The sequence below is a fragment of the Tiliqua scincoides genome, chromosome 5 (genome assembly GCF_035046505.1).
Source record: "Tiliqua scincoides isolate rTilSci1 chromosome 5, rTilSci1.hap2, whole genome shotgun sequence".
NCBI lineage: Eukaryota > Metazoa > Chordata > Lepidosauria > Squamata > Scincidae > Tiliqua > Tiliqua scincoides.
In genome coordinates, this window is record NC_089825.1 from 74,097,027 (window position 1) to 74,120,263 (window position 23,237).

At 44.1% G+C, this 23,237-nt stretch overlaps 1 protein-coding gene across 2 annotated transcripts in view; it reads right to left on the reverse strand.

The window, feature by feature from the left end:
* The window catches only part of USO1 (USO1 vesicle transport factor), a 61,382-nt gene that overhangs the window by 24,561 nt on the left and 13,584 nt on the right, over positions 1 to 23,237 (reverse strand). For both annotated transcript variants that reach the window (XM_066628762.1, XM_066628761.1), the window contains exons 5-11: positions 14,915 to 15,015; positions 13,206 to 13,308; positions 10,963 to 11,018; positions 2,751 to 2,871; positions 2,017 to 2,195; positions 1,737 to 1,877; positions 676 to 764 (exon numbers count right to left, since the gene is read on the reverse strand). In XM_066628762.1, the coding sequence (XP_066484859.1) occupies positions 676 to 764; positions 1,737 to 1,877; positions 2,017 to 2,195; positions 2,751 to 2,871; positions 10,963 to 11,018; positions 13,206 to 13,308; positions 14,915 to 15,015 (790 nt within the window). The remainder of the gene's footprint in view (positions 1 to 675; positions 765 to 1,736; positions 1,878 to 2,016; positions 2,196 to 2,750; positions 2,872 to 10,962; positions 11,019 to 13,205; positions 13,309 to 14,914; positions 15,016 to 23,237) is intronic.

A 23,237-nucleotide genomic window follows, 5' to 3' on the forward strand; every position in this document is an offset into this window, starting at 1 on the left:
TCTTCACAGACCTGACTGGAGAACCTTTTTGCAAATAAAACCTGCACTGCCATAATTCATTTCTCCTTTGAAGCTGTAATTCTCAAACTAGGATACACAAGTTGCAGCAGACTTTATCAGTTCTAGATCCAACATTAGTTTGCGCTTGTACACAGAACTTTTAAATTGGAAAAATGGACAATCATACTGTATATCTTTACAACAACCTAAGAGGTAGATAATCTTTCTATTTGACAGAAATAACTTTGAAAGACAGCAACCAGCAAGGCCATAAAATGAGCCTTCAGCAAAGATTTATCACTTTGACCATTTCTGTCTGGCAATATTCAGTGATCCAAAAGAAAAATGGTAGACACAGGAAAAATTCACCTTAGGAGCAGGAAGTGAACCACTTGCATACTTGAGAGTAAATCCTTAAACTACTGGTAGAAGATCAATGAAGTAGATAATACTGAATTAGATGAACTAATATGAGAAAGTTCCAACTACTTAATAGTATATTGCAAATTAAGCCACAACAGTGTCATTAAGTGTCCCGGACATTTCTATTTCGGTTGTTATAGTAAAATGCCACCGTTCTAATTTTAGGCATTACTAATTTCAGCTGCCGACATTTTATTATTTCATACAGTTATAATTACTAAATAAATGACATCAAGATTTTCCTTACCCTACCTTGGTGGATTTGAAGGTGCATTTACTGAAGCAAAGTAGTCCTGGTTGATTTGATACCCTCGGATAACCTCTGACACAGTGTTAATGGTCTAGAAATAAAACAAAAAAAAGAACTCAGCACTGAAAAACATTTGAACTGTGAGTTGTTGAATGGTTTTATTTTTGCAGACTTGCATAATGTTTGAGTGTCTACACTCACTCGTAGAAATGTAAAGCAAACTCTTAATGTAGGTATGTAGTGTAATGTAGCGAAGAAAGCAAAGACACACAAGACATAAGAATTCTTTTATTTTGCCACTTCACAGACTGCAAAGAAAACTGATACGAGACTGAGCATTCTCTCTGTTCACAGGTCATGCAGCTGTTTCACCATTAATAAGGTGAACAGATAGGGGCTATTTCAGACATGTTCATCACCTGACTACAACTTCATGGTTTGCTCACACATGCAAGCCACAAGAAATGCAACGAAAGACAGATATGCAAGAAAGAATTTACAGTTCACCTTAATGCTGCCTCAAAAGCAATGTGGATCAAGGCTATTAAATCACATACATTTGCGAGTCACATATCTGAGAATCAAATGTCGTCTGTAGGAACTGGGCATAAGCACCAATGCCATGAGATACGAGTAGGGAAAAAAGAAATTCTGAACAAGGCAAGCTCCTGGTGGATTTTCTTTCAGGGCTCTTAAAATGAAGACCTCTTATAACAATGTTACAGTCTGCACTAAATGACAAATTCTCAACATCTTTGACGTTAAACATAAATTACATTAAAAGCCGAACTGAAGCAAGTGATGCATCATTTCAAACTTGTATTAAATACAGTCAAAGAATTAATGTCTCTCCTGAAATGGTTACAAAGATCAAGTCCATTGCACCCTCTTTACCTGTCAAATATTACAATCCTATACACTTACCTGGGAGCAAGTCCCATTTAAATCTTGCAACATCTCCTAACTTGGGCCACCATTCTACACTAACATAAAAGAGCAACAATCTACTGCTAAGTGTGTGCCAAGACATGTTACAACTGAGTATCTTCTTCTGCTCACTTACCTCAGTAAGAATATCAGCAGGAACTCCAGTAGCCATCAGGATCGTACAAAGCTGCTGTAACAACCCACACTGAAACATCGCTTTCTGACAACTGCTAGTGGCACCAGGAGGATTTGTGGGAGAAACCAGAACCCGAACCAGCTATAAAGAAATGAATATCATCATACAGAGATGCTGAAAAGTCATTTGAATCACTATTTTTAACTTTTCACGCAACGTAACTATGCAAAATTCAAAATGCAGTTCATTGAGTTTAAGCATTCTAGTGAAAAGCATTTACCTGCAGCATCAGATGAAGATTGGTTACTTTCTGTGCTGACCACCCAGCATTGTCATCACCGACTTCAAACCATGGCTTCATACGCTGAATATAGGAACCTTCCTTGAAGAAATTCTGATTTGAATTGTTGTTCTTCAACAAATTTTGTAGTAAGAGAAGACAATCCTCTACAACTATACCTAAAAATTCAGAAGAGTTTGTGTTTATTAGTTTGTGTGACACTCCGTGACAAGCTGATAGTGACAAGCTGTTACAGGACCAAAATTCTCCAATGATAAAAGAAAAATGGCAATTGTTGAGATATTAAGATTTTGGGAGTAAGCCACATTGACACAACTGGGACTTGCCTCCAAGCAATTATGCACAAACTGCATAATCTTGTTTTAAGTAAAAGGCTCATACGCACCCCCTTAATTTAGAGTGCAAAGCTCACCCCCAATTATCCACAGTAAAGGTTATGTTGGTAGCAATGCTCAGCTGGGTTCAGACAATAGTTTTACTGCCTAAATGGATGAACTACCTCATCCTTGTAATCAGGAAGGAAGGAGAAGGCACACATATAGTGGACATGTAATTATGTAGGGCCAGTCAGACAGTAAAAGTATTGTGCAAACTGGGAAATTATCTGATGGAGCCAACTAGGACTTCCATTTTAGCTATGCAGTTTTGGATCTCACTCTTGTTTGCCATCCAGTGCTGTACAACTGATGGTAGAAGACAGTTTTAAGACATACCTCCATCACTGTTTCCCTCATCTGTTATGATATCCAACAACCTCTCAAAGGCATTCTCAAAAGCAACTATTTTCTGAATGGCTGCATTACTTTTTGTCAGCTGCTGAAGTAATAAGACACCCTGTGGGGAAAAAGAGAGGCAAAAATGACAAGCAGAACATCCATACAAGGAAAAACATTTTCCTTAAATGCTACCCTAATGATTAAGAAAGCAAGACTTTGACAATTTGCACTGTGCAAATCCCTGGGAGGGTGCCAGTTTGCATTGCCTTTTAAGGAAGTTTGCTGAAGGTTTAGGATTTCAATTTCAGAAAGCTTTTTCTATAGTCTGTCTTTTTAAGCTGGGCACATTTTAATTTTCTTGCCAATACTGTTTAAGTGCTTTCATAGCTGCAGTTAAGTTTTAAGTGCTTGATAGCTTTTTCATGGCTTATTTTTATTCTAGGATTGAAAAAGTTTCAGTTTACAAACAGAATGGTTAAGGCTCTCACCAATTCACTGATGCATCAAAAAGAATGGAAATTGCAAGTGAAAGTGCCTACCATGGTAACAATAAAAGCTGAACCTTGTTTCTGATCTTTGCTGGCAACACCATGTAGTGTAGGTAGAGATACTCTCTGCTGCATTTAGTGTAAGTGCTAAATGGATTTTAATGTACTGATGTACACCAGGTTTGGCTCCCTTGTAAGGAGGAATACAATTATTTAAAAAATAAAAAATTAAAGAAAACTTGCAATACATGCCAGTTTATATTGATTATGATATACCATGAGGCAAACAGAGGATGCAGGGGGAAGGGGAAGAGAGGGGATTATGGGTACCTGGGAATTGGAGAGAGACAGTGTTGAGGCAAACGGAGGATGCAGGGGGGAGGGGGAAGAGAGAGGATTGTGGGTACCTGGGAATTGGAGAGAGAGAGCAGTGTGACCAAACAGCCACCGGGTAGATGAGACTCATCAGCCTAGGAAGGCAGCTCATCTAAGAGAAGGAAAACTCTGATCCCAAACCTCCACTGCCTTGTGGCTAGCTACATCCAGTTATGGAAAAGGCTTCAGGAGTCAACCTCGAGGCAAAATCAGGAGCCGGAGACCCTGAGGCAGTTCGTGGCTGTACACAGTCATGCTCTGGCAACTCCTTCGACGCCGCTGCAGCCAACCGTATTGGCTTCTGCCTTTCCATTGGACCATTCCAGCGACGTGGAGGGGGGGATTTGCTGCATGGGTAACAGCCTATCCTCCTACCTATCCTATACCTTCTTTACCCAGGCTTCGCGCTCTGGAGAGGACACTCCAACTTCGCCATATGGTGTCGGCACAACACTGGAAGCAGCAGTTTACCAGTTATAAGTCTTCACTCGATTGGTGTAGAGCGTGACACCAGGGGCTGCTTCCAACGGTGGGAGAGATCATTGCATCTCATTGGGCAGCTACCGCCCGCCTTAAGCTGGGCAGTCCCCAGCCAGTAAGGTGTTGCCTCGCCACGGTCTGTTAACCTCACGGGTGCGTGGGGTTTAGGGTGAAAACCGACAAGCGGATTGACAACTCTGCACCATGCAACAGAAAACTCCTGCCCTAAAGCTGGGCACCTGGAATGTAAGGACAATGACACCTGGCTTCTCTGATGACCTGCAAGAAATAGACGACGCATGCAAAACAGCTGTCATTGACATGCAGCTGAGCAGACTGCAGATGGACATCGTCGCCCTTCAAGAGACGAAGCTGCCAGATTCCGGATCTGTCAAGGAGAGATATTTCTCATTTTTCTGGCAGGGAAAACCACCAAACGAAACCAGGGAACATGGTGTTGGCTTTGCGGTCAGAAATACCCTGCTGAAATCCATCATCCCACCTACTGTGGGAAGTGAAAGAATTTTGTCCCTGCAGCTCCAGTTATCAGCAGGACCTGTCACTCTCATCAGTGCTTATGCACCAACTCTGTTGTCTCCAGCAGAAGCCAAAGACAAATTATATGATGACCTGACCACCACTATCTAGAACAGGGGTGCTCAATATGTCGATCGCGATCCACCGGTCAATCGCGAGACACAATGAGTCGATCGCAGGCTTCTCCCCCGTCCACGCATCCCTGGGAGTGAGCCCTGTTGACTCTACTGGGGCTGACTTACCTTTCCCCTGTTTTTGCACTGGTATGTATGGAGATCTGCCCCCCCCCCAACTTCCATCTGTTGGTTCTGTGTGCAAGGGGCTTTGCACTGGTCTTGCTGTGATGTCTATATAGAGATATCCCTCCCCCACACCTTTCCCCTGTTTTTGCACTGGTATGTATGGAGATCTGCCCCCCCCCCCAACTTCCATCTGTTGGTTCTGTGTGCAAGGGGTTTTGCACTGGTCTTGCTGTGATGTCTATATAGAGATCTTCCCTCCCCCACACCTTTCCCCTGTTTTTGCACTGGTCTGTATAGAGATCTGCTCCCCCCCCCCACTTGTATTGGAATCGAGGAAGATCTGGTGAGGAGGTAGATGTGGTGTCAGCAGTGGCCCCTTTAAGGGTCAGGCCTGGGCATCCAGCAGAGTGTGCTGCACAGCTGCAGCCACTTGAAGGCAATAGGGCCCTCAGGGATATAAGAGCACCTGAGGCAGGAAGGGCTCCACTTATTTATGTGAGTCAGCCTTTTCCTACAGGAAGATCATTAAGTTCAAGTACCGTTCCACCATGACTGATGAACATTTGGAAGTGTGCTTGAGGCTGGCTGTCAGCAGCTACTGTCCGAACTATGCATCCTTGGCTGATTCACTTCAGTGCAAGTCATCAAAGTAAACTCAAGTAATTACAAAAAATGTTTATACTTAATTATGTTGTGTTGTGCAATATTGGCTCATGCGGTTATGCAAGGTACACCAACATACATTATACACATAAATGTTATATGTTATGATGGCGCGAACATTATAAAAAAAACTCTGGTAGATCTCCAGGCCTTGCTGGGTTTCAAAGTAGCTCTCGAGTCAAAAAAGTGTGAGCACTCCTGATCTAGAAGATCCCCGTAAAAGAGCCATTGTTCATCCTTGGCGATTTCAATGCTAGAGTTGTTGCTGATCACAGTTCATGGCCCACTTGCTTAGGTCAGTTCAGCACTGGGAAGATGAACAAAAATGGCCAACGCCTGCTAGAGTTTTGCTGTCATCACGGTCTCTGTGTCAGCACCACGTTCTTCAACACGAAGCCCCAACATAGAGACTCTTGGAGACACCCAAGATCAAAGCACTGGCACCAGCTCGACCTGATTCTCACCAGATGCTCCAGCCTTCCCAGCATCAAGATCACACGCAGCTATCAGGGTGCTGCCTGCGACACTGACCACTCCCTGGTGTGCAGCAGAGTAAAACTGCAGTACCACACGAAAAAGGAAGGAAGACCTCGCATTGATACCAGCAAAACCCGGGATCAGAGAAAAGTGGAGGAATTTGCATGAGCGCTTGAGGAATCTCTTCCAGGCCCGGCCGACGCAAACGCATCCAACACATAGGAACATTTCAAGAATACCGTTTACAACAATGCCTTGGCCATATTTGGCAAGAAGACCAACAAGACGGCAGACTGGTTTGAAGCCCACTCTGAGGAGTTGACACCAGTCATTGAGGAAAAGAGGAGAGCTCAAGCAGCATACAAGGCCTGTCCCAGTGAGCACAACCCGCAGGTCCTCCGAGCTACTCACAGCAAAGTCCAGCAGACTGCCAGGAGATGTGCGAACGACTACTGGCTCTAGCTCTGCTCCCAGATACAGATAGCAGCTGACACCGGCAACATCAAGGGGATGTATGATGGTATCAAGCAGGCCCTAGGTCCAACACAGAAGAAAATTGCCCCTCTGAAGTCTGCCACAGGCGAGGTCATCCAGGATCGGGTGCAGCAGATGGAACGCTGGGTGCAGCACTACTCTGAGCTATATTCCAGAGAAAATGTAGTCACTGAAGAAGCGCTGAACAACATTTGAGTGCCTGCTTGTGCTGGAAGAGCTTGACAGTGAACCAACCCTAGAACTTCACGTGGCCCTGGACTCCCTTGCCTTTGGCAAGGCACCTGGAAAAGACAGCATCCCTGCTGAAGTCCTAAAGTGCTGCAAAGAGATCATCGTCACTGAGCTGCATGAAATCCTCTGTCTCTGCTGGAGAGAAGGTGGAGTACCTCAAGACATGAGGGATGCAAACATCATTATGCTGTACAAGAACAAAGGCGACAGGGGTGACTGCAACAACTACCGTGGCATCTCTCTCCTTAGCGTTGTAGGAAAGTTGTTTGCCTGAGTTGCACTAAAGAGGCTCCAGGTACTTGCAGAGAACGTTTATCCAGAATCACAGTGCGGATTCCGAGCCAAGAGGTCCACCACTGATATGGTATTCTCCCTTAGAAAACTGCAGGAGAAATGCAGGGAACAACAACAGCCACCCTTTATAGCCTTCATAGATCTCACAAAGGCTTTCGACCTGGTCAGCAGGGTCAAGATCCTCCCCAAGATCGGATGTCCACCCAGGCTCCTCAGCATCATCAGATCATTCCACAAGGACATGAAGGGCACTGTTGTCTTCGATGGCTCCACATCAGACCCCTTTGACATCCAAAGCGGCGTGAAGCAGGGCTCTGTTCTTGCACCAACCTTGTTTGGGATTTTCTTCACTGTCCTGCTGAAGCATGCCTTTGGAACTGCAACAGAAGGCATCTATCTCCGGACCAGATCAGACGGAAAGCTCTTCAACCTCTCCAGACTGAGAGCAAAATCCAAAGTCCAGCTGAAATGTCTGCGTGACTTCCTCTTTGCCGACAATGCAGCTGTCACTACCCACTCTGCCAAAGATCTCCAGCAGCTCATGGATCGTTTTAGCAAGGCCTGCCAAGATTTTGGACTGACAATCAGCCTGAAGAAGACACAGGTCATGGTTCAGGATGTGGACTCACCTCCCTGCATTACAGTCTCTGCGCATGAACTGGAGGTTGTCCATGACTTTGTGTACCTTGGCTCAACGATCTCCGACACTCTTTCTCTCGATACCAAGCTAAACAAACGCATCGGTAAAGCAGCTACCACGTTTTCCAGACTCACAAAGAGAGTCTGGTCCAACAAGAAGCTGACGGAACATACCAAGATCCAGGTCTACAGAGCTTTGTCCTGAGTACACTTCTGTACTGCAGCGAATCATGGACTCTTCGCTCACAACAGGAGAGGAAACTGAACGCTTTCCACATGCGCTGCCTCCGATGCATTCTTGGCATCACCTGGCAGGACAAAGTTCCTAACAACACAGTCCTGGAACGTGCTGGAATCCCTAGCAGGTATGCACTGCTGAAACAGAGACGCCTGCGTTGGCTCAGTCATGTTGTGAGAATGGATGATGGGAGGATCCCAAAGGATCTCCTCTATGGAGAACTCGTGCAAGGAAAGCGCCCTACAGGTAGACCACAGCTGCGATACAAGGACATCTGCAAGAGGGATCTGAAGGCCTTAGGAGTGGACCTCAACAAGTGGGAAACCCTGGCCTCTGAGTGGCCCGCTTGGAGGCAGGCTGTGCAGCATGGCCTCTCCCAGTCTGAAGAGACACTTGGCCAACAGGCTGAGGCAAAGAGGCAAAGAAGGAAGGCCCATAGCCAGGGAGACAGACCAGGGACGGACTGCACTTGCTCCCAGTGTGGAAGGGATTGTCACTCCCGAATTGGCCTTTTCAGCCACACTAGACGCTGTTTCAGAACCACCATTTAGAGCGCGATACCATAGTCTTTCAAGACTTAAGGTTGCCAACAGCCATCTGATCCTAGAACAGAGGTTCCCAAACTTTTTCAACTGGCAGCTCCCTTGACCTACTGGGTCATAGGCATCAGTTCACTATTAGGGCTGCAATCCTATACATTGTATAAGGTGGCACGATTTTTATGAGGATTCTTCGGCTCCTCTGGCTGGTTTCTGCAGCTTGCTGGGGAGCAACGGCTCACAGTTTGGGAACAATTGTCTTAGAGTATCCTACTGGGGTATCTAAATGAATGTGTTAGGAATGAAAGAAACTTAGTATTTAATAGGCTGATTGCAAGCACAATTCCATGGTCAAAGGCATGGGAGCAGAACCAATTGTAAGGGTTAGAAATATGGACAAGTAGTATAGTTGTGCCTCGGCATCTATACAAAAACCAGCAGATAATGAAGTCCGTAGGTCATGCACCCTGAAATCTGTGAATAATCTGCTTGAACCTGTATAATATAATGTTAATGAAAAAATTAACTTGTTATACACATGTCTGGGAAGGTGAGATTCAGATAACAAATGTATTTCATCACAACTGAAACCTTTTCCTTTGATAATGAAATAGGATTATGCCTAAAGAAAATGCTTGGTTACTGGTTCTGTCTTTGATCTGAATCGCCTTTGTATGGACCTCAGATATTCTATCCTTTTCCTATATCTGCATGTTTTAATGTTTATCCTGCTGATGACTTGATACTGACTCAAATTAGTTTATTTTCTTAATATGACACAAAAAGTAGTTAATTTTCTACCAGTCTGACTCTGAAAAGCCTGGGTGCCAAAATTTTTACAGTACAGTAATCAAAATTGTGTGATTAGCCTCTTCAAAGAGCTGTAAACTCATTTGAATTAGCAACATTTTTACTAATGCAAAAATGGTGGCACATCGAATAAGGTATACAATTTACCCTGAAGGAAACATACAGTCCACCAGCGTGCACAGACACATCTCCACTATCCAGTTCTATGCAAAAAGCTCTTAAATGCCACTATTTTATCCATATTAGAATTCAAAATACTAACTCACAAAAAGCAAAACAAGACATTTGAAGGAAGAGGCTATTCACAGCCTACTTCTTGTGAGAAATCACTTTGAAAATTCTATACATTATGTACAAAAAGAGGTACTTGTACCGAAAGCTGTGCTGCACGCTAGCAGTTATTGCCTTCTTTGCTAGGAAAATAGATAATTATTCTTCAGAGGTCAGTTCAAATGAAATGTCAACATGAGCAAGCACTCCTTTCTTTACTCACTGGTTCCCAACCTGTGGTCTGGGGACCACAGGTGGTCCGCGAGACCCTTAGAAGTGGTCCGCAAAGAGTCAGAAAAAGAAAAAACTGCTTTTGTTCACTTCCAGTGTGCTCCCCCACAGACCACCAGAGAGGGGGGAGAATGGACTGCCCGCAGTTGCAGCCAGCCACAAAAGCAGCAACTCATAAAACTTCACTATAAATAATACATCTAATAAATCTCCAATAGATCTTCTTTAATTATTACAAATGTAACTGTATTTGTTGTGTGAAAGGGTGAGGTTGCATGCAGGGCCCATGAGATGGGATATAGGGGGTAATTTGTACCTGGGCCCAGGGTCAAAAGGGGGGCCCAGGAGCCAAAAGAGGGGACCCAGAAAAGTCCTGGGATCTTGTATTTTCCTATCTCACCCAGACTCACTGCCTGCGTTGGATGCTGGGTGAACTGTGGTGGTACCTGCAACAAAGCCATATGGGCTGGGCCAAGGAATGCAGATGTGACAACACAGTGTTAAATCTGGGAGGAAGCTGGCCTGCTGCAGTAGCTTTTTGGCTAGTGGATTCACTTACCATGAAGGAGTGTATGTTCAGGGACGCAGCTATGGGACTACAGCTGCTAAGAAGTAAGTTTTGCTGTGCACAGGACACTTTCCATTCTAGTGTAAGCCTAAATATAATAATCCTTATTTTCTGCAATGATTTTCTATATTTAAAATATTTTAGAGAGACTTAGGAGTGTGTTTGTACAAGGCAATGTACAAGGTAACATTTATCTTCACAGTCAACAGGGTCTGTGCTACTTCTGACTGTGTACAATCTTCTCGCATAAAAGATTCCAATACTTGGCACAGTCCTGAAACTAAAAAATAGCAAGAGTACAGTAATGCAGCAGATTAGCTTAACAGCTTATAACAAGCAGCTTGCCAAAATCGTTATGTCATTATACATTTACTAGTCCACAGCAGTAGGTAGACCAGATTACAATTAATACATGTTTTGCACACAAGCTTGAAAAATAGTTGCAGTGACTTAAGTCAATACATTTATCACTTGGCAGGCACTTATGACCCAACTGCAGCCACAGCCATCTCCCCTTCAGAAGACAGATGCTGACTAGGTGAAGAGAAGTCTCTGAACTGGCATGGCTTTATAGTTTAGAAAGCAATATCATCGTTGTTTTCTGATCTGGCCTTAACACATTATCTACTTACATCATTCCGTATGACCTCTCTAGAATCAGCCAACAGGTCCATCAACCTTGAGACACCTGAAACAGGAAGCAATGGTATTACACTCTTCCCTCTTTATAAGTATTTTTGCTATACAGATTGTCACTTATCCACACTGCACACATGAAGACCATCCCTCTTTACCCATACCAAGATTGTCAATATAAGTTCTGGGAATGGTTGGGGGGGGGAGACTGAGGGCGCAATCCTAACCCATTATGTGAGTGCTTTCTAGCACTGACAAGGGCAATGCAGCTCTGAGCTAATGGAACAAACATTCCCTTACTTTGAGGAGGCCTCTGTGAGTGACACCCAACTGCAGGATGCACCACATGTCCCATTGGCACTGTTATGCCACTGCTGGAAAGTACCAACATAAGGGGTTAGGATTGCGCTGTAAGTCTTTTGTGAAGGCAAGACCTGCCTCCCATTTTACCCAATGGGTACACCCCATTGTACCCATTAACTGTTATGTGAAAATCCCCTTTTGCCCTTTTAGTTGTGATTTTCTCTTTATCTGGTTATGTTACTATGGACTAAAATATGCAGGCCAAACTTCTCACACAGGCCCCATTTCCAAAACTCTGGTCAAGTCACAAGCTCATGATTACAGATCCACCACCTCCCTATGGTCACACATTATGGGAGGAAGTCTGGCATCTTAACTGTATTCATGTATTGTTTTAACCCAATCACTGTTTAAGAACTGTATGCAAAAGGGTCTCCTAATCTAGTCACTGTTTATGCAAACTTGAACTGCCTTATTCACTGTATTGTTTAAGTTCCCCCAGCTAGGAAGCCAGCCATTTGACCCCATTGAATTTTGCTGATAACTGACACTGATCCTTTCAATGTTTTACACACTCCAAGCACCCTGCTGGGTGGTAGTAAGCAAGCTACAATCCAGCTCAGCTCTGTTTGCAAACCCCCTTTTAAGAGAGGGCTTCCTCCACATGCTCTCTCTGGCTCTCTCTTTCCAAGGACCAACACATCTGTGTTGTGTCAGAGGGTCCTCTTCACAGGACTCTCCCCCCCCAATTGCTCTACAGGACAGGTAACTATCTTACGACTGGAACTCTTTCCCTTCTTCCCCCCTTTTTTCTCCCCTTCTCTCCCCATCTTTAGTTAGCAACTGGGTTTGGCAGACCAGGGACCCCTAAAATCCTTCCCTATAACCTTTCCTTTTTCTAATTTCCTCGGATGCACCAAATACTCTTTACACGCAACCATCATGAAAGCTAGGTACACTAGATTCAAGTATTAGAACCAAGAAACGTACACTTATCATTTCTTCATGTGCATTATGTTTACCTTTGTGCTTTTGTAATAAAACTATAATCTTTTATTAAAAGTTATCTTTCTCTCTGTCTCCTCTTTAAGCAAAAGGGAATTTCTCTGCATTATGCCGTCTTGTTATCCAGCCTGCGATCCTGAGGTTCCAATAAGGGCAGTGTATTAATTCCCGTAAACAAAACAGCCCTTTTGGTAACATTTTTAATACCACTCCCCCCCCCCCCCCACTCGCTTTGGGCTCCGGAGAAAGAGAAGGGGATCAATTTGTCTCATGCCAAAGGAGTTCCAGGAAGTTGGATCAAATTTTTCATTTCTCTCCTTGGTAGGACAGATGTCTAGAAGCTCCTCCTTTCTCAGGTGTGCTCCTAAAGGTTTTAGGGGAAGAGCTTTCAGGACCCTCAGAGGAATGAGCACAGCTGGGGAACAGGTGACCTCCATGTGAGATGCACTTCCTGATGGGTAGCGTGCCCCCAAGCTTTCAAGGCAAGTGCATTACATGCTTGCTTTTATAAAGCGTTTTTGTGATGTATTTAGGTTCTCCCTATAAGGGCTGTTTTCAGGAACAGATTAAGTACATATAGAGAGGAAAAGGGATATATTTGTAATGAATACAATATGAAGCTGCTTTGTATTGGGCCAGAACACTGGTCTATTTATTTACTAACAACTACTCCAGCTAGCAATGACTCTTCAAGTTCTCAAGCTGAAGTCTTTCTCAATGCAAGACCTATATAATGGGAGACATCATGGACCAAACCTAGAAATATCTGCAGTCACAGTCCATGATCAGTTATTCAATTATGTCCCTTCCCATAGCTTGAGAAGTTCATTAAAATAGCAACTTCTGAGGTGGGTAATATTCAGAGCAAAAAAAAATAGTCAGTTTTAGATATTTCTTTGCACATTACTTGCCATCAGAGAACATCACTTACCCATAGGGATGACTAGTATTATCTGCTGCACTTGGGGTCCCTGTTCCTTTAAGAGCACCGTAAGAAGCTTCACTCCAGGCCATCGGACCTGGAAATCGAACTCCTGCAATTTATCAAAGATATATTTCATTGCTACCATTATTTTAGACATTAACAATATTTATACTTTGGAGCTATGGGTAGGCCTCCACACCCTCTTGTTCAAAGTCACAGTAAAACTCAATATGCCATTATTTCAACAAATAAAAACCCATGCCAGTTTCTGTTAAGATTGCAACTACATTTTTGGCTGAACAACAAGTTCAAATTAAAAGCATCATAATAGTATAAACTGCACTACTATTTATACAGTACTTGAGTATGCAATAAATTAATACATTATATGGCCCCTCCCATAGCTTGAAAAGTTCTATTGTGCAATACTCAGTTTACAATTCTAATGTACCAGGCTCAGTTTCATTTTCTGGTCCTGGTTATTTGGAAATTCTGGCTTGAATAAGCCAGTTCCGACTTCAGACAATTCTGGCTTGTTCTAAACCAGAACAGAAACTGGAATCCTTCCTCTCCCGAAGCACTGACAGGAGAAGGGAGCACATACCCAAGATGAGGGATACTGTACGCCACTTCTGAATCAGTCTACAGTAAGCAACAGAATGCACGGTTCTGCTGATGGATTAGCAAGCAGCAGTCAATAACCTCTCATACAAATGTCAGCACCTGTGCAAACAGTACTGATTATTCATTTGCTCAAGACTGGATCTACCTGGCCTGGGAGGTATGGACAAGAAGGTGGCAAGCAGCAGGTCAATGCAGGATAGGCCATTGCGGTCTTAGCCAAAAGCACAGCAGCAGTTACTTTTGGGGTTAGACAGGGGAAACACCACAGCATCTGCCATTGTGCCACCTTCCCTGGAAGAGCTGAATGCCCCATTACTGATGAAGGCAACATCCAGAAACAAACTGGCCAATACAGCTGCTGGAGATGACAAGCTGTAGCCTGGCGGCACTGAAGCAGCAAGCAGGCTATTCTACAGGCACATGCACAAAGGCAAGACTGGAAAAGATGCACGAAGGCAAGCCTGCCACTCAGAGCCTAGGCGAAGCCAGGGAAACTTGGTAGGGAAGGGCTTGATTGGTGTGGGATCAGGTGTATGGTGGGGTAGCCTGTGGAGTCTGATCCAGGACTTACTCCAGAATAAAAAGACCCAGTGAAAGGATAAGGGGAGAGCTAGTCCCAGAGAAGGGCAGAAAGAGAGGCTATGGGAGGCTGGCCCTATAGCTGTATCTGAGAGGAATGAGCCACCTAAAGAGGCAAATTCAGCAGCCACAGGCAGAAGAAGAAGAGGATGTCTGTAAACCCCCTCCCCGTTCACATTCTGAGACCACTTTTCAGGGCAAGAGAAGGTAGGAAAAACCTCAGCTATGGCTCAGGTCATGAACATGCGGCAGCAGGGGCCCAAACACTGCTGCCAGCTCAGCCAAGTGTTAGCGCATCTCCATGCAGTGCAGAGCACAGCAATGCAGAAGTTTGGTGATGACATCACCAAACGTCTGGAGCTGTAGAAGGGTTCTGTGCACTGGCATGCACCCATTACAGAGAACTCTGGTGGCTATCAAGTCCCAAGGGCAGCAGCATCCTGCAACCAATACACAATATATAACCCTATTACACCTCTAATTAAATGCTTATTCTATAGCTAAAGTAGTACCTCTAAATATGTCAACAGAAGAGTGATGTTTTCTTGCTGCTTAATAAAGATTTCTGTAAATTGACTTCCAAGGTCTTCGGGTTGTTTCTGTAGATTTTCTTCTGCAACATAATGACAATTCCATTACAGCACAACTTCCAGGAGCTGCTGAGATCCTGACAAGGAGAATTTGCAGTAAAATACAATAGAAATAGAAAGATAGTTGAATCAAGCCTAACAAACTAGTTGCTCTCCACAACACTACCAATACAACAAAGTAATGTTGAAATATAGACATTTCATAACGCTTGGAATAAAAGTTAACAGATTTGCTGAAAACTGCCAAAGTGAAAGTCAGTAAAGACCCTGGTGAAGAGTTAACAGTAGTTATTTAACATTAATCTGTAGCGTTTAATATTTAAATATTAAAACATATGTTTCACATAACTATTTGTACCCACTTAATATAGAAAAGGTATGAACTTGGATAATCATTACAAACTAAAGCAGGCGTGCTCAAAACATCGATCGCGAAGCAAAATCCGGTCGATCGCGCGCCGAGCCTCCCGTCCGCCATGTTGAAAGGGGCGGGAAAGAGCCCCGAAGCTTCCCGATTGGCCCGCCATCGCATCTGGGACACTCGGTGGCACCGGACCAATAGGGAAGCTCTGATTCCCTATTTCATTGATTGAAAGGGGCAGGAAAGAGCCCTGGAGCTTCCTGATTGGCCCGGCGCTGCCGAGTGTCCCAGATGCAATGGCGGGCCAATCGAGAAGCTCCGGGGCTCTTTCCCGCCCCTTTCATTGATATTCCTGTGGCGGCTGAGGGAAGGGCGTGCGGCGGGAGAGGCAGCCACCGCGGAGGCTGAAAGGAGGCCGCCGCGGAGGCTGAAGCCCTGTCCTCGGGAGAAGGCGGAGGGGGGACTCCCGCGAGGGGAGGGGTGGAAGGAAGGAGGTCCCTGGCCGCCCTCCGCTTCCCCCCTCCCCTCCCCAGGCATGGACCATGGTGGGGGTGAAGGAGGGGGCAGCGGCAGCAGCAGCAGTCATCCAGGAGGGTCCCGGCCTGGGTGAGTGCGAGCGAGGAGAGAAGCCCAGCTGGCCAAGCACCGGTGGCACTTACCACCCCACCCTATGCACGTCTACTCAGAAGTAAGCTCCATTGAGTTCAGTGGGCCTTACTCCCAGGAAAGTGTGGGCAGGGTGGCAGCCTTGGTCTGCTCAGCCCACGAACCTCATTCCCTTCTACCCCTTTTTTCCCCTGGAGTGTCAAGGAGACAAAAGGAAACAGCGCCTCTGAGCGTGTGCAGAGTGCCTTTCCTTCTCCGCTGATTTGAGTGTTGCTAGCAGTCTCTACCCACTAGGGTAGATCTCCGGGCCTTGCTGGGTTTCAAAGTAGCTCTCGAGCCAAAAAAGTGTGAGCACCCCTGAACTAAAGGTATCCTATAGCTTTAATTTAAACCAAATATGTAAATGTACTCCAAGGCAGGAGTGTCAAACATAAGGCCCAGGGGCCGGATGCGGTTCCCAGGAGCTCTTTATCCAGCCCTCGGGCTCTCCCAGCACCACTGTCAGTTGCTCTAATCTGCTGAGCTGTGATGAAGTGTCACTGCTCAGCCTGCATGATAACTGGGCTCTCCCATATCTTGAAAATACTATAAAGATTTATGTATTTTCTCTTCCATCACTGGGAGCTAAGAGTTCCTTAGTGAGAAAGTACTTATTTCTGGTCATGACCTGCTTAATGACATCACTTCCTACTGAATGGCATAACTTCTAGCCCTTAGCAGGCATCACAAATGCTATATGGCCCTCTGTGATAAACGAGTTTGACACCCTTGCTCCAAGTCATCATCTCCTTCTAACAAGCCCATGGCCCACTTCCAGCCTGTAAGATCTTACTGTTTGGCCCACCCCCACCACCTCTTGCCACATCCTGCATATAGGAGACTTACAGTCAATTTGGAGGAAGCTCTCAAGCTACTAAAAATGATGGAAGAGAAAGAGATACTTCCTGACATTCATACTGCGAAATGACTCTTTGGTCAGAGGGCAGTTGCCTCATTTAGCAGTACACTTTATACCAGTATACAATGCAGCCCCTAGAAGCAATTTATCTGGCCCCTGTTATCATAGGGTTGTCCAAGTGTGATAATTGGCCTCTCTCATAACTTGAAAATATGAACAAAATTTGTGCATTTTCTCTTCTGTCATTTGCAGCTAATGAGTTTCTAGGTGAGAATAAAATGCTTATTTCTGACCATCATCTGCTTAATGATGTCACTTTCTGCTTAAGGATGCAACTTCTGGTCCTCAGCAGGCACCATGAATGCTAACTTGTGGCTCTCTGTATGAAATAGGTTTGACACCCTTGCTTTATTCATTTGGTGAACTTTAGATTCCCACTGCTTCTTAGATGGTTCAGTAGAGACCTGGTTTCCCACGTGCTAAGCCTGCCAAACATCTACCTTCACCTTGGCCCTCATATCAGAAGAATAGAAATTTTAGATAAAAGTTGTGCTTGTATCTTGTTTTAAAGTTGTGCTTGTTTTAAAAGCTACTTGAGCAAATAAGAGGTGAGGTGCTACAAGTTTTCTCAGATTAAACCTATTATCTAGGGTCCTTTTCAGTCAGATCTTTGGTGAATTTTTGGAACAATCTTGGATTTAAACACACCAGGATCTAGATAAGGGATGATGACACAATCCTACTGATTCTCCTGGAATTCTCAAAGGCTTTCAATATCAATAATATCCTTCTAGACCAGGGATCTCCAAACCCCCGGCCTGGGGGCAAGCTTCTATCCAGCCTGCGGCCAGCCTCTTGTCTCCTGAAAGCCTCTGGCCCACTTGGTCAAACATGACTGGAACTACGCTCTGGTTGCGTCTGGAGGGTGTTCAAGGGCCAGAGAGGTTGAATGAATGAGTCAATTCATTCATTTATTCACTCATCTAAGTTTCATCTCTAATTTATTTAAATAAATTTTTATATTTTTTCCAGGCCCTCAACACCATGCCAGATATTTGATGTGGCCCTCTGGCCAAAAGGTTTGGAGACCCGTTCTAGACCATAGTTAGGAGCATCATTCTGACGGCTCGGCTCACTTCTGTGAAATGATTTATTTAATCCAAACCATATCTTCTTGAATACCTGACCCAGATGACTGACATGTATACAATAAAACAGAAAGTAGTTTGACTATTTAGTAGTTTGACTAAGTAGTTTGACATCCGAAAGGTCCGAAGTTCCTCTTTCTCTAGAAGTCTCAGTTTGGAGCTACATGGCTGTGCAGCCTAAGGGGATCCACTCATGTATATTTGAAGAATGATGTTACATCAGAGAGAAGGGCACCTTTTAAAAGACTGCTGTCGTGACACATGCTTTCACTCACGGAAAGGTAAGACAGAGAAAATCACTAAGCGTGTATTCACTTTGAGACAAAGGAAAAGAGCATGGAGTTGATGAGTGTTTGGTGAGGTTGCAACATGGACCAAGATTACCTATCCTTATTCTGCAAGGTTTGAGAGTGCTGGAATCTATGTCCATTGTGGCAAAGGATGGACTATGAGATTCTCCCTAGGTAAAGAGGGTCTCAGAGACAGAAAGAGGACTACAAGGCAATTTAAGCATGCATTTAAGTCATGAGGCTTGAGCAGGGCAAGGGAGTCAAGATTTCTTTCTTGGATGGAGGGAAAGTAGGGAGCTTGGACAGAGTGAGGAGGAAGTGGGCCCAAAGGGTTACCTGACTACCCTGCACTGGCTCAGGAGATTCAGAGGTGCTTGGGAAGAGAGAAGGTTGAAAAGAAAAGGGGGTTGTGTAGCATTACTGAACCTGGGTGCTGGTGGGGACAGTGATTCTTGGATGAAAGCTGGAATGGGGTGACAACACAGCACAAGTGAGTTAACAATCCAGAAGGATGGCAAGACAGCACAATAGGACAACAGACAAGGAAACAGCCAATGGAATGAACACCATAACCTAGGAACAAAGAATAAGAGATTCTGATGCTCAAGATTTTTATAGACTTTTGCCCCACAGAACTCCTGTGGGATTCTAGGTGAGGTTGATTCAATCAGGACATCCTGCATTGCTGGTAGAAGACCCCCGATGGGTTCTGCCTTCATCTTCCCAACCAGCTGAGGCTGTGGTAACTAGCTGGAAGGCCACTGAATTGTTTCAAGATTGGACCTCAATTATATTGTTGATGAGGACTACTGGAGGTGTCAAACATTTCCTTGCTTTACGAAAATAGTTTTTTCCAAGCTCAGAAGTCCAGGGCAGTAAATGTGGTCATAAGCTGTTTGTTTTTGGTGAGTAAAATAGGATTATAGCCTAAGTCTTACTGATCTCAATGGGCTAACAATAAACATTGTTTTCAAACATCTCTAGTGATAAGACACCAAGTACGCTGCTCTAGCAGGATTTGGAGCAGGAAGTTTCATCTACATTTGGAAGGTATGAAAACTCCTTTTATATTTACAGAATAAACGAGATTCCATTCAAATTGGGATAGTTAAGCTCCATGAATTAAGGGGGTTCTCTTTTAAAATTCACAGAAGAGAGGAAAATTAAGGGAGGATGATTCCATGGTTCAAAGAAAAATGTGGCTTTCCTGATCTCTTGTCATCCATTCTGTACATATAGCCACATTACTGGACATAGCCACACTGCTATCCAGGCAGGTACCTAGCACCAAATGCACATGTTTAGATGTGTGTCTCCTAAATGACTTGAATTAAAAGTAATACAGAAATAAATATTGACCATGTTAACTCCTTCTTCCAGAGCAAGGGAACCTTTGGATGCAATCTATACTCTAACTGGAACAAAAAAATACATTAACGTTAGTTTTTTAAACAGTTTCATTAAACACAGTTCAGTAACCTATTTATTCAAGTTTACTGGTGTTTCCTGAATTATTCTAAAAAATGAGTCTTGGAATTGCAAGTGATCTTAAGCAGAAAATAAATTCTATGAAAGTACACTAATAAAGCATGCTTCTGTGCACAGCACCGTTTCAAAAGGACACAACAAAGGAGGCAGTTTGCTTCTGAAAAAAAATCTCTAAATTAATGCTTTTAGGCGGTTATTTCTGAGCACCAGGCCTTCATATTTAACTCAGTCCTTTAGGCATTTTAGTCACAAATCACCATATTTTCTTCCATAAATATATCTTCAAAAAGTTATATGGCTCTCCATGCCATTAACGTAGCCATAACAATTTTAAATTTGGAAATGTGAAACAAAGGTTCAAACTCTTAACAAGGCAATCCTATACATGTTTACCTAAAGGTAAGTCCCACTTTCTTCAATGGTGCTTACCCCCTAATATGTGTGTTCAGGATTGCAGCCTAAGAATATTTGCAGACATCTTCACAGTATCCTTTTAAAAACTGATTAGAGTATTGTAAGTCAGTTAGTGCTCAGAACTATGACGAAGACACACCATGCTAAATATAAATTTAGGTTCTTTTACCTTCGGAATCATCTGTAAATGCAGATAAGAAGAGAGAAAGATTCAGAAATGAGGCATTTTTCTATTTAGTATTGCATAATAGATGAGTTAATGGTACAAAACTGATTTCAAAAAGGAAGAGTCCATATCAACAGCACAAGGGTTACTTGATTAATCCAATTCAGGCACTCCCAACCAAGTTTTGCTAAACCCATCCTTTGGAAGTCTAGAACGTGAAAACTCCACAAACTTGTTCTTCATTCCATAAATGGGACACCACAAAATTTTCATGCCCTACAAGACACAGGTGTCCCCCACGGTGTGTCCAGCTCTGGCTAATTGTTAGCCAAAGAAATTAAAAGAATCAGCCATCAGAGGGAGAGGCTGTCTCTCAACACCGTCCTCTCCAATGCTGGCCCAGCTGGGATTGACCTGGTCATTCCTCTTCCATCAGCAGCCATACCACATCAACTCATGTATCTGAATTAACTTTTTTAAAAAATATCTTCCCTTCCTCTCATTCTTGTTGTGCCATGTCTAACACACTGTAAGCAATTCTGACATTCCTAATCTCGATTCCATTTTTAGTTCAATGTTTAGTTCAACATTAAGCATATAATTTGAGGTGTTTGAAAACGGCGTTAATTAACGGCATTAAGCACATAATTAGAGGTGTTTGAAAACGGCGTTATTTATTTTTCTCAGAAGTAAATATTCCTCATTGTGTTCAGGAAGACTGTAATCCCATTTTACTCACCAAAACAAACACCTCAACACACAATAAATTACTTTCTCCTTTCAAAATTAATAGCTTCAGGCACAACATTCTCCACAATACTCTTGTGATAGCATTTCATATAATCCATTAGCCTAGAACAGGGGTGCCCAAACCCCGGCCCGGGGGCCACTTGCGGCCCTCGGGGACTCCCAATCCAGCCCATGGGGAGCCCCAGTCTCCAATGAGACTCTGGCTCTCCAGAGACTTGCTGCAGCTCACGATTGCCCGATGCAAGTGCTCTCAGCACGGGGTGACTGTTCGACCTCTCACGTGAGCTGTGGGCTCCTTCCATTGCTTGCTGTTTCACATTTGTGAAGCGGCAGTGGCAGCGAAGGAAAGGCCTTTTATAGGCCTTAAGCTATTGCAAGACCTTCATTCATTCATTCATATAAGTTCCATCTCCAATATATTAATGTAAGTAAATTTATTCAAATTTGAAATGTAAATTTAATTCTTTTTTCCTGGCCCCTGACTCAGTGTCAGAGAGATGATGTAGCTCTCCTGCCTAAAAGATTGGACACCCCTGGCCTAGAATACAGATGGGCAGCCCAATTCTAAGCTCCTGTGGCACGCAAGCTCGGTGGCACCGAAAATGGCTGCCGCCAGATCCTGTGCACCACGGGTTACCGTGGGCAGCACCACAGGAGAAGGGGACAAAAGTCTCCTTCTCCCGGCTAAGGGAAGCAGCCCCGCAATTGGGCTACTCAAGTTACCACCGACCAAAAGGCTGGGGGCAAGCGTTTGTGTAGGGCGCCAACCCCACACAAACAGACAGGATCAGCTCCACCTGACCCGCCTTCCTCTCTGCCCCCCGCCTCCCCGTCCTCCGCCTGCCTCCCCCCTCCCCGGAACACCTCCTTCCTGCCCCCGCTTACCATGCCACGGCTTGGTGGTCCGTGCAACCGCTGAACGGTGGAGAACAGGCACCTGCCCGGTGCTAGCCCAGCACTGGCCCAGCAGTAAGCCTCGCATTACCGGCGGGATGCCAGCACACTGAGCTCAGGATTGGGCTCTCAGAGAGCTACCGATCATTATGCAGTTTACCACAAAATTAAGCAAAATTGCTAATGAAAAGTCAATAGAGGAACCAACAAGATACAAGAAAATAATTCTGAACAATCAAGTTTCTTTTCCTAATCCTATCAATTCATGTGACAAGTATGAATTTAAAGTCAGAAGCTAAAATCTGCATCAACATACCAAAGCCATTCTGTACATTCTTTATTTAACTTAAAATGGAATTTTCTAGGAAAATACCTGCAAACATTTTTATCTTGACACAGTGTACTGCATTTACTTGTATCTACTTTCCATCATGAATCAACTTTACTTCATCTAAAGCTCAAAGCATCCTCAAAACGTTGCTCAGATTTTCAAAAACTCAGCAGCTCTTCAACTAATCAGGAAATGCTTTTAAGGCTGTGCAGAATTAAAGGAACTTGCCCTGCAAGAATTCCAGGATCTCCCCATGACTCAGCCTCCAAGTCAGCCTATACGTTGCTTGTCATGTCCCACTAGGTTACCAGGTATATACAGACGCATCTGGTAAACTACTACAGGAGGTTAGTTTCAAACGTCGGAGATCTACATTCACAACAGCACTGCTCCCTCAATTAGCAGGCTCAGCATGCTCACAAGGAGCGTTTGGAACTGGGTAATGCAACTAGTTGGTTTAAAATAAATGTAGTAAAATTAAGACTAGTGACTAAGATTGCATTTCTAAGACACTCAGTTCCACTGCAGCCAGCTGGCCATACCTGACCCAAGGAAGTACTGCTACAATTCCTACATCTGAGCAAGCTCTGGAAAGAGGCCACATTCACCACTTGGCACTCAATCCTATAGTGGGAGAGATCTGCAAGCATTCCACAAATTCAAGAGGAAAAGTACTGATGCAAACTACTTGTACTTTTGGTTTTTCTTCACTTATCTGTAAAATGATCAAGTGTTCTCAGTCAACCTTTTGAGAATTACCACTTTACTGACCCTGAAACCATCAGCCAAATTAAATCTGCACCTTCTGTACGATGTGTCCAGATAAGCCCATTTCTGTCTGGAAATGAAAGACTTGTGAAGTGCTCCTCAAAGCAAACTGTGCCAATCAAATAAGCTGT